Raw genomic sequence first — 14,723 nt, forward strand, 5'->3', positions numbered from 1 at the left:
GGATAAAACCGAAATGTCCAATTGGACAATTTGGATTGGACAATTTGGTTCAGATATTCGGATTTTTGGATTGGTTTTCAATAAAACCGAATTATTATTTTGGATATCGGATTGGTTTTGGTTTATAAAGTAAGAACCGAATAGTCCAAAAAAACCGAATAACAATTTATTATTTATTTAATTTTAATATATCTATAATTATTTATTAATTTTTTAATTTATTTTTTCAAATATGTTCAAAAAGTTTCACCTAAAAAAAACATTCATATGCATTTTATTTCAAAAGTTTTATATCTATTAAATATTAAACTATAATATACCTTCTTACTTGTTAATAGTTGTTTATAAATTTTAAATCACAACTAAATAATTTGTTTTGCTTCTTCTATAAAATTAACTAATATTATAATTATATGTCGTTCTTAAATGTTTTGGTTTTTGAAACCAAATTATAAAAACCGATCCAACCGAATTGTAAATGGATCGGATTTGAATTTAGTTTGGACTATTTGGATCCTTATTTTGAAAACCGAAATCAATTTGGATTTACTTAATTGGATCGGATCGAACCGATCCATCCAAACGAAGACCCCTAAAGTGATGGTACAGACCTTTTATGAATTTTGGATATAAGTTCGGAAATATTTAAGGAAAAGGAGGCCTGATAGGATTTTATAGCTTCTCATTACCTTTCCGTGGATATAAGGATCGTCGAAATCGGACTCGGAACGAAGAAGTTATGACTTTCAGAAGTTTGGACATTTTAAGGCTAAGTCTAGTATATTGGGCTTACAGGGAGTACGTCGGGTGTACTAGGTTGGGTGATCGCAGGTGCAGCTTGGAGTATGCTGGGTGTACTAGGAGTACGCAGGGCGTACTCCAGTCAGGTGCAAACCCTAATTTAGGGTCTTGTACCCTATTTAAAAGCCTTACTTTATGTTCAAACCATATTATCTTCAGCCTCCATCAACCTTAACCTTAAATATGAAACCCTAGATTGTTCTTGAGTGTTCTTAAGCTTTGGTGGTTAACTTTTGGTGTTTTTGCTCACTTTAAAGAAGAAGGAGCTTGGTGTTCATGATGTGTTTTAGCCAAAAGAACATCCTATGTGCTCATGCAAACCCTAAAGCTTGGATCTAGGCTTCTCTAATGTACATGCAATTCATCCAAGAATTTCTAACCCTAGATCTAGCATACATGATTCGAAATCGACATAAGAATACAGATCTAGATAATTACCTCTTGAACAATAGCTTGAATCTTCTTGTCTTGGAGCTTAGAGTCACAAGTGTCACTCCTCTAATGGCTTACAAACACCAAATAAGCAAGATGATGATATTGCAGAGAGGGGAGAGGCACAATTCGGCTACGATCTTTCTAGGGTATCAAGTGGCCGAAATTTGGAAGCCTTAGGGTCTTATTTATACTGGTGCTGCTAGGGTTTCAGCCTAAACCCTAATGGACAGCTTAGGCCTTAAGCAATCCAAGGAAGCTTCTGGAATAGGGCCTTGTGGCCGAAATTATGGATGGACACATCCTAATTTCGTCCATGCCTAGTCCAAGAGGCTCCTCAGCCCATACTCCACTATCACACATTTGACAGTTTAAGTCCCTGATATAAAATTAATGCCTTTTAGCCACATAATTAATTTCTTAATTAATTCTTGTCTAATATTAATTTAATTATATGATTTCTCTTTTAATATATTATTCATATAATATATTAATAAACCATATTAACCTCTCTATTCATAAATCACCCTGTCAAGTTGCTTTTGGTGAAGGCAACCCAAAAGGACCATGCACAACCGGGTCAAGTACTTACCAAATATAGTTACAGGCTTAGACACTAATCCAACAGTCTCCCACTTGGATAAGTCTAGTAACTATAAATGCAAGCACAATCCGATTAGAATTCGTAGCTCTCAAAGATGTTGTCGAACTCTGATCTTATCAGTAACCTGTCCTTTAGATAAGGGATCGTATAGTCCTCTGTTCTAGATATCGTGCGGACAAATACATGGAACATAGTCATACTTATTGTCCAACAGTTTTTTCTCTATCTCTGATTCTTCTGACATAGAACTTAATTGAACACATCAATTCAGTCCTGACCGGGCCCGACACATAAGTCAAAAAAAATCATCGAGGGGCCCTGATATCGCTTTTACCCTCTTAGGATAAAAGGAACAGATAAACTTTGACTTATATGCATTTACTATTCACTAATCAAATCATACACAACAATACGTTTTATAGCATTAAGTTACTGATGCGTTTACGCATTATCAATGTACAACCAACTTGCAAACAATAAACCATATATCTAGGTTTTAAGACCATATGATATTATCGTCTTGCGATCACTCGTGATAAATTCCATGAATTGATTCCAGCAAGCGCGGGTCTAATCCAATGCTCAAATCAAACTCATAAGCACTCATGAACGTTGCAGCAACCTTTGCTATGTCTAATACACTTTAGACAATCTACAAACCAATTCATGACAATCTTCTTTCATACCTACTCCCAAACTATGAGCGACTGTGGAACATTCGAATAGTCTTATTATTCAGGAAGTCAAAACATGCAAAATGAAACAATAGGTAAATAATTAACATAAGACAATACTTTACTTATAAATAATACTCTTTTATTTAATCATCAAATGTCAATTACATTTATTTGTTACACGTTTCTAAACTATCTAATCTAAACTAATATCATCCTTCATCCCAATGCTCCTAGCGTGCTGTAAGTGCTTAACCCTACTCAGTCCCTTCATAAGGGGATCTGCTGGGTAATCTTCTGACGATACCCTCTTTACTACGAGGAGTCCTTCCTCCACCCGATGTCGAATAAAGTGATATTTTCTGTCGATATGTCGAGATCTGCCATGATCCCTCGGTTCCTTGGTCAAGGCAACCGCTCCTTCATTATCACAGAAAATTTGCATGGGCTCCTTTATGGCTGGCACAACTCCAAGGTCTCCAATGAAGTTCTTCAACCATATCGCCTCCTTTGACGCTTCGCTCGCCGCTATATACTCTGATTCGCATGTTGAATCAGCTACGGTCTCCTGCTAGGAACTCTTCCAAGTCACTGCTCCTCCATTTATAGTAAAGACCCAGCCCGACTGCGAACAGTAGTTGTCCCTGTCGGTTTGAAAACCGACGTCACTATACCCTCGCACCCTTAAGTCATCACTCCCGCCGAGGACTAGAAACCATTCCTTGGTCCTCTGAAGGTACTTAAGAATATTCTTGACTGCGGTCCAATGTGCTTTGCCAGGGTTCCCTTGATATCTGCTGACTATGCTCAAAGCGAAGGCCACATCAGGGCGAGTACAAGTCATAGCATGCATAATTGAGCCAACCGCGGAAGCGTATGGTACTCGGCTCATTTCTGCTATCTCGACTTCGGTACTCGGGCTTTGAGTCTTACTCAACTTGGCATTACTTTGGATCGGTAGCTCCCCCTTCTTTGAATTCTCCATACTAAAATGTTTTAGTACCTTGTCCAAGTAATTATTCTGACTAAGTCCTATTAGTCTCTTACTTCTGTTTCTCACTATCCTTATTCCCAAAATATAGGCAGCCTCTCCGAGGTTCTTCATAGCGAAGAACTTCCCAAGCCAGGACTTGACTTCCTACAACGTCGGGATGTCGTTTCCTATGAGTAGTATGTCATCGACATACAATACGAGGAAGCTTACTATACTCCCAATGGCTTTGACATATACACATGATTCATCCTCGCTTCGCAGAAAACCAAACTCTTTGACTTTCTCATCGAAACAAAGATTCCATCTGCGAGATGCTTGTTTTAGTCCATAGATGGACTTCTCAAGCTTACACACTCTATTGGGATGCTTCGCATTGACAAAACCCTCTGGCTGAGCCATGTAAACATCCTCAGCCAACTTCCCGTTAAAGAAGGCGGTTTTGACATCCATCTGCCATATTTCATAGTCATGAACTGCAGCAATGGCCAGCATTACCCTAATAGACTTTATCTTCGCAACCGGTGAGAAGGTTTCATCATAATCAACTACGGGAGTTTGAGTGAAACCCTTCGCAACCAATCACGCCTTATAAGTGTGCACATTCCCATTCATGCCGGTCTTCTTATTGAAGATCCACTTACACCCGACCGTCTTACGACCTGGCACGTTGTCAACCAAATTCCAAACTTGATTGTCGTACATGGACTGAATCTCGCTGTCCATAGCCTCTTTCCATTTCGCAGACTCTGGGCCTGCCATGGCTTCCTTGTAGCTGTTAGGTTCGTCCACTAATAAACGTATCACCCTCACTTGTTATATGAAAACCATACAACACGGGCGAAACACTAACTCTACTGGAACGTCTAAGAGGTAAGGACTTGTCAATCGGTTCAACCGGAGTTTCCTCCTCGGGTTGAGTGCCAGTGTTGGAGGTTCCTTCATCGCTCGACTCTTGAAGATCTTCAAGATCGATTTGCCTCCCACTGTCCCCTTGGCTTATGAGTTCTCGCTCTCGGAAAACCCCTCTCCTCGCAACGAAGACAACATTGTCACTCGATCTATAGAAGAGATATCCAAAGGACTTCTGCGGGTAGCCGATGAAAATACATCGCTCACTACGAGGTTCGAGCTTGTCGTGAGTCTCTCGTCTTACGAAAGCCTTGCAACCCCAAACCTTGATGTGTTCCAACAAGGGAGCTTTCCTTGTCCACATCTCGTGAGGTGTTTTGGCAACCTTCTTCGTAGGGACTAAGTTAAGGATATGGGCGGCAGTCTCTAAGGCATACCCCCAGAATGAGATAGGTAGCGAAGCACGACTCATCATGGAACGAACCATGTCTAGCAAGGTTCGATTACGCCTTTCAGCCACACCATTCAACTGCGGTGTCCTAGGTGGCGTTAATTGCGAAACGATTCCGCATTCCTTGAGGTAGTCATGGAATTCAAGACTTAGGTACTCTCCACCTCGATCGGATCGAAACATCTTGATTTTCCTACCCAACTGATTCTCCACTTCTTGCTTGAACTCTTTGAACTTTTCAAAGGTTTCTGACTTATGCCTGATTAAGTAAATATACCCATATCCGCTATAATCATCAGTGAAAGTCACATAGAAGCGGCTCGCATCCATTGTGGTGGATCTAAAGGGTCCACATACATCTATATGCATGAGATCCAATAAACCCTCACCCCTCGCACAAGTGCCAGTGAAGGATGACTTGGTCATCTTTCCAAGTAAACAAGACTCGCACACGTCATCGTGCCTAAGGTCAAATGACTCCAACACTCCATCCTTTTGGAGTTGGGCTATGCATTTCTTGTTGACATGTCAAAGACGACAATGCCACAAGCATGCTTTATCCAAATCATTGGAAGAATCAATACACAACACATCATTTCCTAAATTGTCTACAACCATCACAGTTTCATATATTCCATTACAAGGCAATGCTTCAAAATAGAAAACACCATTAAGATAAACATTAATAGAACCCTTTTCATTATCAAATGAATATCTAAAACCATGTCTATACAAACCATGAAATGAAATGATGTTTCTTGCCATATCTGGCGAATAGCAACAATTATTTAAATCTAATCCTAATCCACTACTTAGCACTAAAGAGTAAACTCCGATCGTGGTGACAGGCAACGATCTTCTGTTCCCCATGATCAAGTTTATCTTCCCATGCTCCACATCCCTATTTCTTCTTAGGCCCTGCAAATCAGAACAAATGTGTAAACCACATCCTGTATCAAGAACCCAAGAAATAGCATCTGATGAATAATTAGATTTAATAGTGTAAATACCTGCGTAGGACGGCTTGATCTTTCCATCCTTGATATCTTGCAGATACTTCGGGCAGCTTCGTTTCCAATGCCCTATTTCATGGCAGTGGTGGCACTCTGACTCCTTGGGGTTGGAGTTGGGCTTAGCAGGACCAACCTTGGTTCCACTAGAAGAGGAACCATTTTGGGACTTTCCCTTATCGTGGCTCTTTGAAGGAGCCTTCCTCTTCTTACCCTTCCCTTGCCCAATTGCCAGGACTGGGGCACCAGTAGGAGTTGGAGATGATGCAACAGATTTATCTTTGAGGTTGCTCTCAGCAGTCCTCAACAGTCCTTGAAGCTTGCTCAAGGTGACCTCCTCCTTGTTCATGTGGTAGGTCATGCAGAACTGGCTATAGCAGGGAGGCAAAGAATGAAGGATGATGTCAATTGCCATCTCTTCATCAAAGTTAACATTTAGCTTTAGCAGGAGATCGACATATCTCTGCATCTTTTGCAGATGAACAGTAAGGGACTCTCCATTACCCATTTTGGTAGTGATCATCGAAGTGATGATCTCGTACCTTTCTTGCCTAGTGCTTTGGTGGTACCGGTCCAGCAGATCCTGATGCATTTCATAGGGGTACATGTCCTCATAGGACTTCTGGAGTTCTGTAGTCATAGTCGCTAGCATGATGCAATGGACTTTCATGGCATCACACTCATGGGCCTCAAAGGTCGCGATCTCTTCAGCCGAGGCAGTGTTGATGTTGATTTCCTTCAGCTTTTCATCGAGGACATACTCTTTGTCCTCGTAACGAGTGACCATTCGAATGTTGCGGATCCAATCATTGAAATTGGACCCGTCAAAGATCACTCTCCCACACAAGTTCATGAGTGAGAATGATCCAGAGGAAGTTGAACCAGAAGCGTTGTTGTTGACGTTCGACATCTGAAAAGGAAAAAGAACAAAGTTTGATTAGAAATGAATCCCCCAATTAAACACCCAAATGAGAAATTAGGGCTAGGATCCAACAACATTATTTACAAATTAGAAGAGGGATGTCGTAATCTAACAAGTAAATAATTTGAAGGTAAGTGAATGACGATTCACTAATTTCCACCATGAAAAACAAATTAAAGCTAAGTTTTAAATGTATTGAAAACTCCTAGATCTTTTGAGATTCATTGAACTTTTCAATGGCATGTTTAAATCTCGATATGCCCCTCAAGTTTGTGACTGGGATGCCGAGGATCACAAAGCGGGTGTGAATAACCATGCAAATGTACATGGTGCCTTCATTGTTACAATCACCTATTCGATGTGCCGGTTAACCACACACGCTCCATCGAACTATGACAAACAGTGAGTCACCCTTTGCCACCTTTTCTTAGAACCCAATTAGTGTGCCAATTAACCACACACGCTCCACTAACGTCTTAGGAAGGGTACAAAGTGTAATTTCATGGAATTGCATCAATTCACTTTTGCCTAAAGTAACTAAGATTGAGAATTTTGTAAAAACATTTAGTTACTTTTATAATTTCATTATACTTTTAACGAGGAAAGGGTTGCCCTATCCTACCCGTTCGGCTAACGACCCTCCACCAATCAAGGAAGCGATGGGTGAGAGTGGACACCCATTAAATGACTATTTTATAGGCCATAACTTTATACCCCCCTTATAGATCGGTTTCGTGAATGAGGCCTACTAACGGTAAGACTAGCATTTAAGTTATACGTATATATATATATATATATATATATATATATATATATATATATATATATATTAATCTTATAATATTATAAAGTATAAGGTTGAATTTTAAACTTGTAAAATTCTAGGGTTTGAAATTTAAATAGTTCAAATTAACTTTTAATCAAAAAATTTAAATTTCAAAACTTGAGGGCAAGTTTTGAACTTTTCAAAACACATAGGATCAAATAGCAAATAATTTAAAATTAAACATTTAATTTAATGATTATCTAAATTTGACCTAATCAATTTTATTTACAAGATAATTCATCAAATAATTTAAATAATCAAATGTTATCATATAAGGAATTAATCATTCAAATAATTGGTGATTATCTTTTGTTTTGGTAAGGATAAACATATAACAACAATAAAATTCGGATTTTATTTGTCAAAACTGATTTTGGTAATTATCCTTCAGCAAAACAACAAGAAATCCCGAGAATCCCTCTGTCCGACGTCCCGACTCGTCGAGTCCCCTTATGGACTCGTCGAGTTCATCCTACTTGTCGTGCCCATGTTGGGACTCGCCGAGTTTGTCAGTCAGGGGGCCAAAAAATTGATTTTAAAGCAAGAATGAAAACACAAAGCATCAATACAATAGAAGCCAATCAAAGCTCTGATACTATTGATGAGTTTGAGCCAAAAGAACATCCTATGTGCTCATGCAAACCCTAAAGCTTGGATCTAGGCTTCTCTAATGTACATGCAATTCATCCAAGACTTTCTAACTCTAGATCTAGCATACATGATTCGAAATTGATATAAGAATACAGATCTAGATAATTACCTCTTGAACAATAGCTTGAATCTTCTTGTCTTGGATCTTAGAGTCACAAGTGTCACTCCTCTAATGGATTACAAACACCAAAGAAGCAAGAGGATGATATTGGAGAGAGGGGAGAGGCACAATTCGGCTACGATCTTTCTAGGGTATCAAGTGGCCGAAATTTGGAAGCCTTAGGGTCTTATTTATACTGGTGCTGCTAGGGTTTCAGCCTAAACCCTAATGGACAGCTTAGGCTTTAAGCTATCCAAGGAAGCTTCTGGAATAGGGCCTTGTCGCCGAAATTATGGATGGACACATCCTAATTTCGTCCATGCCTAGTCCAAGAGGCTCCTCAGCCCAATACTCCACTATCACATATTTGACAGTTTAAGTCCCTGATATTAAATTAATGCCTTTTAGCCACAAAATTAATTTCTTAATTAATTCTTGTCTAATATTAATTTAATTATATGATTTCTCTTTTAATATATTATTCATATAATATATTAATAAACCATATTAACCTCTCTATTCATAAATCACCCTGTCAAGTTGCTTTTGGTGAAGGCAACCTAAAAGGACCATGCACAAATTGGTCAAGTACTTACCAAATATAGTTACAGGCTTAGACACTAATCCAACAGTTCAAACATTGGTTGGGGTGGAGCTTTTAGATCCAGAGTCCCCATTCATTTTGCTAGCATTTGAAGGTATAAAGTTTCTATCTTGGTAACTCTTCATTTTTGATCTAGTCTAGGGCTTGTTTTGGGAATATTATGGTCCCTTGAGTCATCCTTGTGAGTATGAGCTACTCTAAGAGCTTGGAATGTTGGATCTTAGCATTTCTGAAGTTTTTAGTGCATAAAAATGTCATCTTGATGAGTTTGGATGAACCATGTGAGAGTTGGTGTTCATGTTATGGACTTAGTTGGATAAAAGAGGGTTTTGGGTCCCATTAAGTCATACAAAGGAGTAAAGTCGCCAACTTTACGTGTTAAGACCTTAAGATGAAGTTGGATCTGAGTTTCGACGTTTGGTCTTAAGCATTAAGTGCTTAATGTGAGGTTTTGGTCACTTGGTGAGTACGATGGGCGTATGTAGGAGTACGCTCAACGTAATGCATGAAGTCCCCATTTTCCTTCTTCGACGAGTTGTACCTTGTGCATCAAAGGGCCGTACGTCGGGCGTACAAGTCTGGTACGTAGGGCATACTCTGCTGAGCCTTTCTTGATTTTGGGCCACTTTTTTGGACTTTAGGGTTTTGGGCGTATGTTGGGCCACAAGTATTGCTGAGATGGGCCATTGTTAGGCTTTGGATCTTTATGGAATTGGGCTCGTATTGGGCCTTGAGGGTCTTTTGGATTTGGGCTATTATTGGGCTTTATGTGCCATTGATTTTGGGCCTCAGTTAAGTGGACCAATTGAGGGGAAGGGTAAAATAGTCTTTTACCCTAAGAGTTGGGATTAGTGAGTTAAGTCCCGATTATGGTTTATGACCCAATTATTAATTGAGGTTTTATCTGATTGGTTAGAGCGGGGATTCTCCGGTTCAGTGACCTGAGCATCAGATGGATTGACAACAGACTGAGGTGAGTTTGGTCACTATACTGTAGGATACTAGGATATGTTATGTGCTTGCAGTCTTTGTGACTCCTGTTGTATGTGTTATATGCATGTGTACCTGCTTGTTATATGTATGTGGGGTGAAATAGATCTGGTATAGCCTTGTGATGACATATGAGTTGAAATAGACTCGGGGGTGAAATAGACCCGGGGGTGAAATAGACCTGGTACTGACTTGGTTCGACACATGAGTTGAAATAGACTCGGGGGTGAAATAGACCCGGGGGTAAAATAGACCCGAAACAACCTTGAGCTGGCAGATATGTATGGTATGCAATATTTTGGAGAACTCACTAAGCTTCGTGTTTCTGGTTTATGTTTAAAATGTTTTTCAAGTACTCCCGATTCGCGAGGGAAGGGCCCAGCTCACCCATGTTTCCGCACTTTATGATTTTGGGAATTGTACTTTGATAACTATTTTACTCTGATATACTTTTGAATGATTGAAATGATTAAATAGTGTTTTTGGCTGAACTAAAAATGAAATTTTCACTTCATAATTTTTGGGAACTTTTCTTTAACATAATGGAAATCCAACTAGATGTGTTTGGTACGCTCATGGAAAACAAGATTGCGAACAATAAAATGACAGCTTGATTGCGAGACTTTAATGGTATTGGAGTGATATTAGGAACTCGTAACTCGTCTAGTAATCTAGTGAGCCATGCTAACTCGTCTCATGGATCGGTACTCAGCTTCAGCCGAGGATAAAGAAACTGTTGTTTGTTTTTTTGGAATTCCAGGAAATTGGGGTACCTCTAAAGAGTATAAAGAAGCTACTAACGGATTTGCATGTAATTGGGCAAGCACCCCAATCCAAGTCATAACGGCTTCAACTTGGAATGATTCATTTTTGTTAAAAACAATCATTTTGTAGGAGTACTTTTGAGATATCGAAATTCATGAATGTCAACTTCATAATGTTGAATAACATAAGACAAATCAGGGTGAATATGTATTAAAAACTTTAATTTACCAATCAATTATTTGTGTGATGTAGGATTCTTTAAAGGATTGTTCATAGCGACGATTAAGTCCAGTCCATATCTCTCTAGCAATATGAAGAAATAGAACATTATCAACTATGTTTTTGTGTAGAGAATTTAATATCCAACTTATCACCATAGAATTAGCTCAAAACCAATTGGGATATGAAGGATCTGACTCAGAAGGATTCGCAATCGAACCAGCTACAAAGCAAATTTTGTTTTTCGCAACTAAAGATATCATCATTGATCTCTTCCATGAGTTAAAACCAAACACCATTGAAAACATAGGTAACAAGAAGAGAATTTGGATTATATGAAGAATCGATAAAATACAGGCTAGTATGATCAAGTGATGTAGAAGAATTAAGAATTGATGCATACATGCCGATGAGAGTGAGAAATGAAAAACAAATTGAAAGATGAGAAGATGAGAATTTGTTGATATGAACACAAATTAAATTGTTGAGATGAACAAACGAAGATCGATTAACCTACGTGACTGGCAGGGTTGGCGAAGGGATGACCTTTGATAAATCGATTTCTAGTGAGAAGTGGAGATCGATGTTGAATCGAAATCAAATATCAGAACGATCAACCGAGGAGGAGTGAGACAATGGTTTGGAAGAGTGTGGGGAGAAATCGGTTCTGATGGAAATCAGAGTAGAAGAAGAAGCAGTCGGTAGGTGGAGCGGCGAGGGAAGATGGAGTGAGCGGTGGAAGGATCGGGAAGTGAAAAGCTTTAATCCATGTAGTAACCCGATGTCGTATAATTCCAAAGAATGAAGCGGTGGTAAGCACACTAATCTCATTGTTATTGGTTAAAGTAGCGGTGAAATCAGACATATAACACCTTGCTATTACAGATCAAAGCACGTGGAAACCATATCTCGAAGAAGGCTAAAGTAAAAAAATTAAATTAAAAGTAAACCCACCAAAGAAAAACTGAAAAAAAAATCCCCACCAATCAAAGAAGAATATTGTTCACAAGGGGGCTTCCAAATTACTATATATATATATATATATATATATATATATATATATATATATATATATATATATATATATACATCAAATTGTCTATAACTAACTAAAATAGAATTTAATATGAAAATAACAAAAATACCCTTGAGGCTAAAACAAACTACAACGACTTTAACTAACTCTTCTAATGCATATGTAACAATATTTAAATAAACAATGATCTAAACATTATAGAACACATAGTACAAGATTAAGCATATAGTACAAGACCAAGTTCATAAATTAACATTCGGAATGCATTTCCAACACAATTTAAATAAACAATGATCAAAATCTTATAGAGCACAGAGTACAAGATTTAAGCATATAGTACAAGACCAAGTTCATAAATTACACACTCGGAACTTACTATCTTTATCAAATGTACGAAATGGAACAATGTTTAAGTTTGAGGTAATTTAAATAAAACAAAAATGAATTTTCTGATAATATAGGACACAACTAAAACTATTTATTTATTTAGGCCGAATTTCATAAATTAATATTACAAAAAATATTTTGTTTTAAATGGAATTTTGATTAAAAAAACATTACATACATCTTTGAATTTTGTAATAACCACTATAGTTTGATCTAACCACTTAAACTATATATTTTTATGATTTATCAATGTACAAATGAACTTTGAACTACAAAACCGAACTCCAGCGAAAAAATCTTAGTCGGAGTGTCGGAAGAATATTTGCAATTCATCACCTTAGAAACCCATTAAAAAGTGTTTTTTTAAACAAACTTTGGGGGTTAAAACCAGAAAAAAATATTTTCCTTTATTTAATAGAAAAACCCTAAATTTCAAGCTAAAATTCAAAATCAAACTGTTAACTAAATCCCTCTGGACATTCGGATACATAACTATCATATAAAATTAAAGTTATACACAAAGATTTCAAAGGAATTAAATCAAAAATTAATTACACGACTAATGATGAAAACTTTCACAAATTACATAGTATTTTTCTAGTGTTATGTAAAAAACATTCCCAAACATAACTATTACGTTTTAGGTATTATATAAAATTATTAAAAAGGATATATATGAAAAAAAATATTAACTCTCGCCATAAGTAGAATGCTGAAATATATACTAGTGCATTAAACTTTTTAATGTTTAGAGCTGAATGGATGTGGAAAATTATAGGGACCCTATCATACAATAATAAGTTTGATATCCTCATAAAAACTAAATGAAATTTATTCTGCATGTCATATTGATATATTATCATAGATAATTAAACAAGAACCCCAACCACCCTAAATGGTCAACAATATTTCTAGACGAAATACATTATACTCGAACTAAAATGAAAATGCTACTTCAGTTCTATCCTATCAACCCATCGGTAACCATTGATAGCAACTAAAAGTTTACATGTGAGAAATAAGTTTGACCAGGCACAAAGCCCATAGGAACAGCATTTGTAGCAACCACAACAGAACCCTTAGGAGATGTGAGCCTGAACGAGAACGGAGCATGAAGAGATGGATTTACATCGGCTTGCCAAACCGCACCCCAAATATTCTTCATTGGAACAAACTGTCGCGTATTAGCAGAGGCTATCTCCACTGACTGAAGTCCACCATCTCTATCATCGTATTCTATTGCAGTTGCAAACCAATAAGGGTTTGTTTGTGCGTCAATCTTGAAAGCGATCTTTGTTCTACCATAGTAGCATTGCACCCTGTACATACATGCATGGATGAATGTTTTTATAAATTAATTCGCAGGATCTTACAAGTAAAATATATAGTAAGTATGTACCTTCGATATTGAATATCAACTTGGCCGAGATTACGAAGATTATCAGCTTGTCCTGGATTCGCCATTGCACCAAAAGCAGTTCCACTTAAATCAAAATGGAATGGAACATTGTTACATGCACCTGGGCATTCATCGGTTATTGTAACTCTAATAGGGTTCTTAGAGCAGTATGGCTCTCGACTGCATTTAATCTGAGAAGAATCAACCACAATAATCAAATTAATTTTGATAATTACGTAAAAACTGATCATATTTTTTAATCAGAATGAAGAAAAATCATCACTTCCGGATTAACTTCTTCACCTGATAACAATCCCCACATCCTTTGCCTTGCAAAAAAATCCTTGCATTTCCTGCTGCTATCATGGCTGAGAATGGAGGTGATTGTACATCATTAGCCCATCCACAAGCTCCTCCTGTACGTATTTTTGATAAAAATAATACATAGATTATTCATAAGTAACGAGATTTTCCCCTGAAATGAAATGTTATAAATGATGTTTAGTTTTTGTTACCACTTCCAGCGCCTCTTGGGTCTCCATACCATGTCCCTAAAGCAGGTGAAAATCCGTCTCCATTGACAAAGAGTTCATGGCTTGCAACAAGAGAAGCAATTGAACATACAAAAACAAAAACGAAAACGAAAAAAGGGTTTTGAAGGTTGAAGGCCATTTTACTTTGATTTTGGTCAGCATTAATCTTTTGGTATTTATATTGGTAACAAGGATGGCATAATTAGTATTTTTATTTAGTTAACAAAAATATAGTTCTTGAAATACTCTTAATATATGATTTTCATTTTTTCTGTTTTTAATATCTTCATAAAATTGGTAAGTAAAATTTCTGTAGAGGAAGTTATATTTGCATTGTTTTAAATTTCTTGTGATTGGTGTTATACCATAAATAAGTCCGGAATATAAATATAAATAAATATGTATATACTACTGTTATGGACACAAAAGCCCTTAAGTTATACCATAAATAATAAATAAGTCAAGAATATAATTAA

General features: G+C 37.3%; 1 protein-coding gene across 1 annotated transcript; it reads right to left on the bottom strand.

The window, feature by feature from the left end:
* Positions 1 to 13,312: 13,312 nt before the first annotated feature.
* On the bottom strand, positions 13,313 to 14,386 carry LOC145112274 (expansin-B15-like). The gene is made up of 4 exons (XM_079048455.1): positions 14,230 to 14,386; positions 14,018 to 14,130; positions 13,715 to 13,905; positions 13,313 to 13,634 (listed from the first exon to the last, which is right to left on the bottom strand). Exons 1-4 carry the CDS (start codon positions 14,384 to 14,386, stop codon positions 13,313 to 13,315), a joined length of 783 nt encoding a protein of 260 aa, XP_078904581.1.
* Between the last annotated feature and the right edge of the window lie 337 nt (positions 14,387 to 14,723).

The sequence above is a fragment of the Lactuca virosa genome, chromosome 5 (genome assembly GCF_052849685.1).
Source record: "Lactuca virosa cultivar CGN04683 chromosome 5, Lactuca_virosa_CGN04683_v6, whole genome shotgun sequence".
In the NCBI taxonomy this organism is placed as follows: domain Eukaryota; kingdom Viridiplantae; phylum Streptophyta; class Magnoliopsida; order Asterales; family Asteraceae; genus Lactuca; species Lactuca virosa.

What these genes read in the sequence shown, in the direction of transcription:
- LOC145112274 (XM_079048455.1), bottom strand. Translation starts at nt 14,386, where the DNA reads ATGGCCTTCAACCTTCAAAACCCTTTTTTCGTTTTCGTTTTTGTTTTT. An exon ending in GATGTGGGGATTGTTATCAG is followed by an intron (nt 13,906 to 14,017) that starts GTGAAGAAGTTA and finishes GATTCTTCTCAG; the next exon opens with ATTAAATGCAGTCGAGAGCC. An exon ending in GTTGATATTCAATATCGAAG is followed by an intron (nt 13,635 to 13,714) that starts GTACATACTTAC and finishes ATGTATGTACAG; the next exon opens with GGTGCAATGCTACTATGGTA.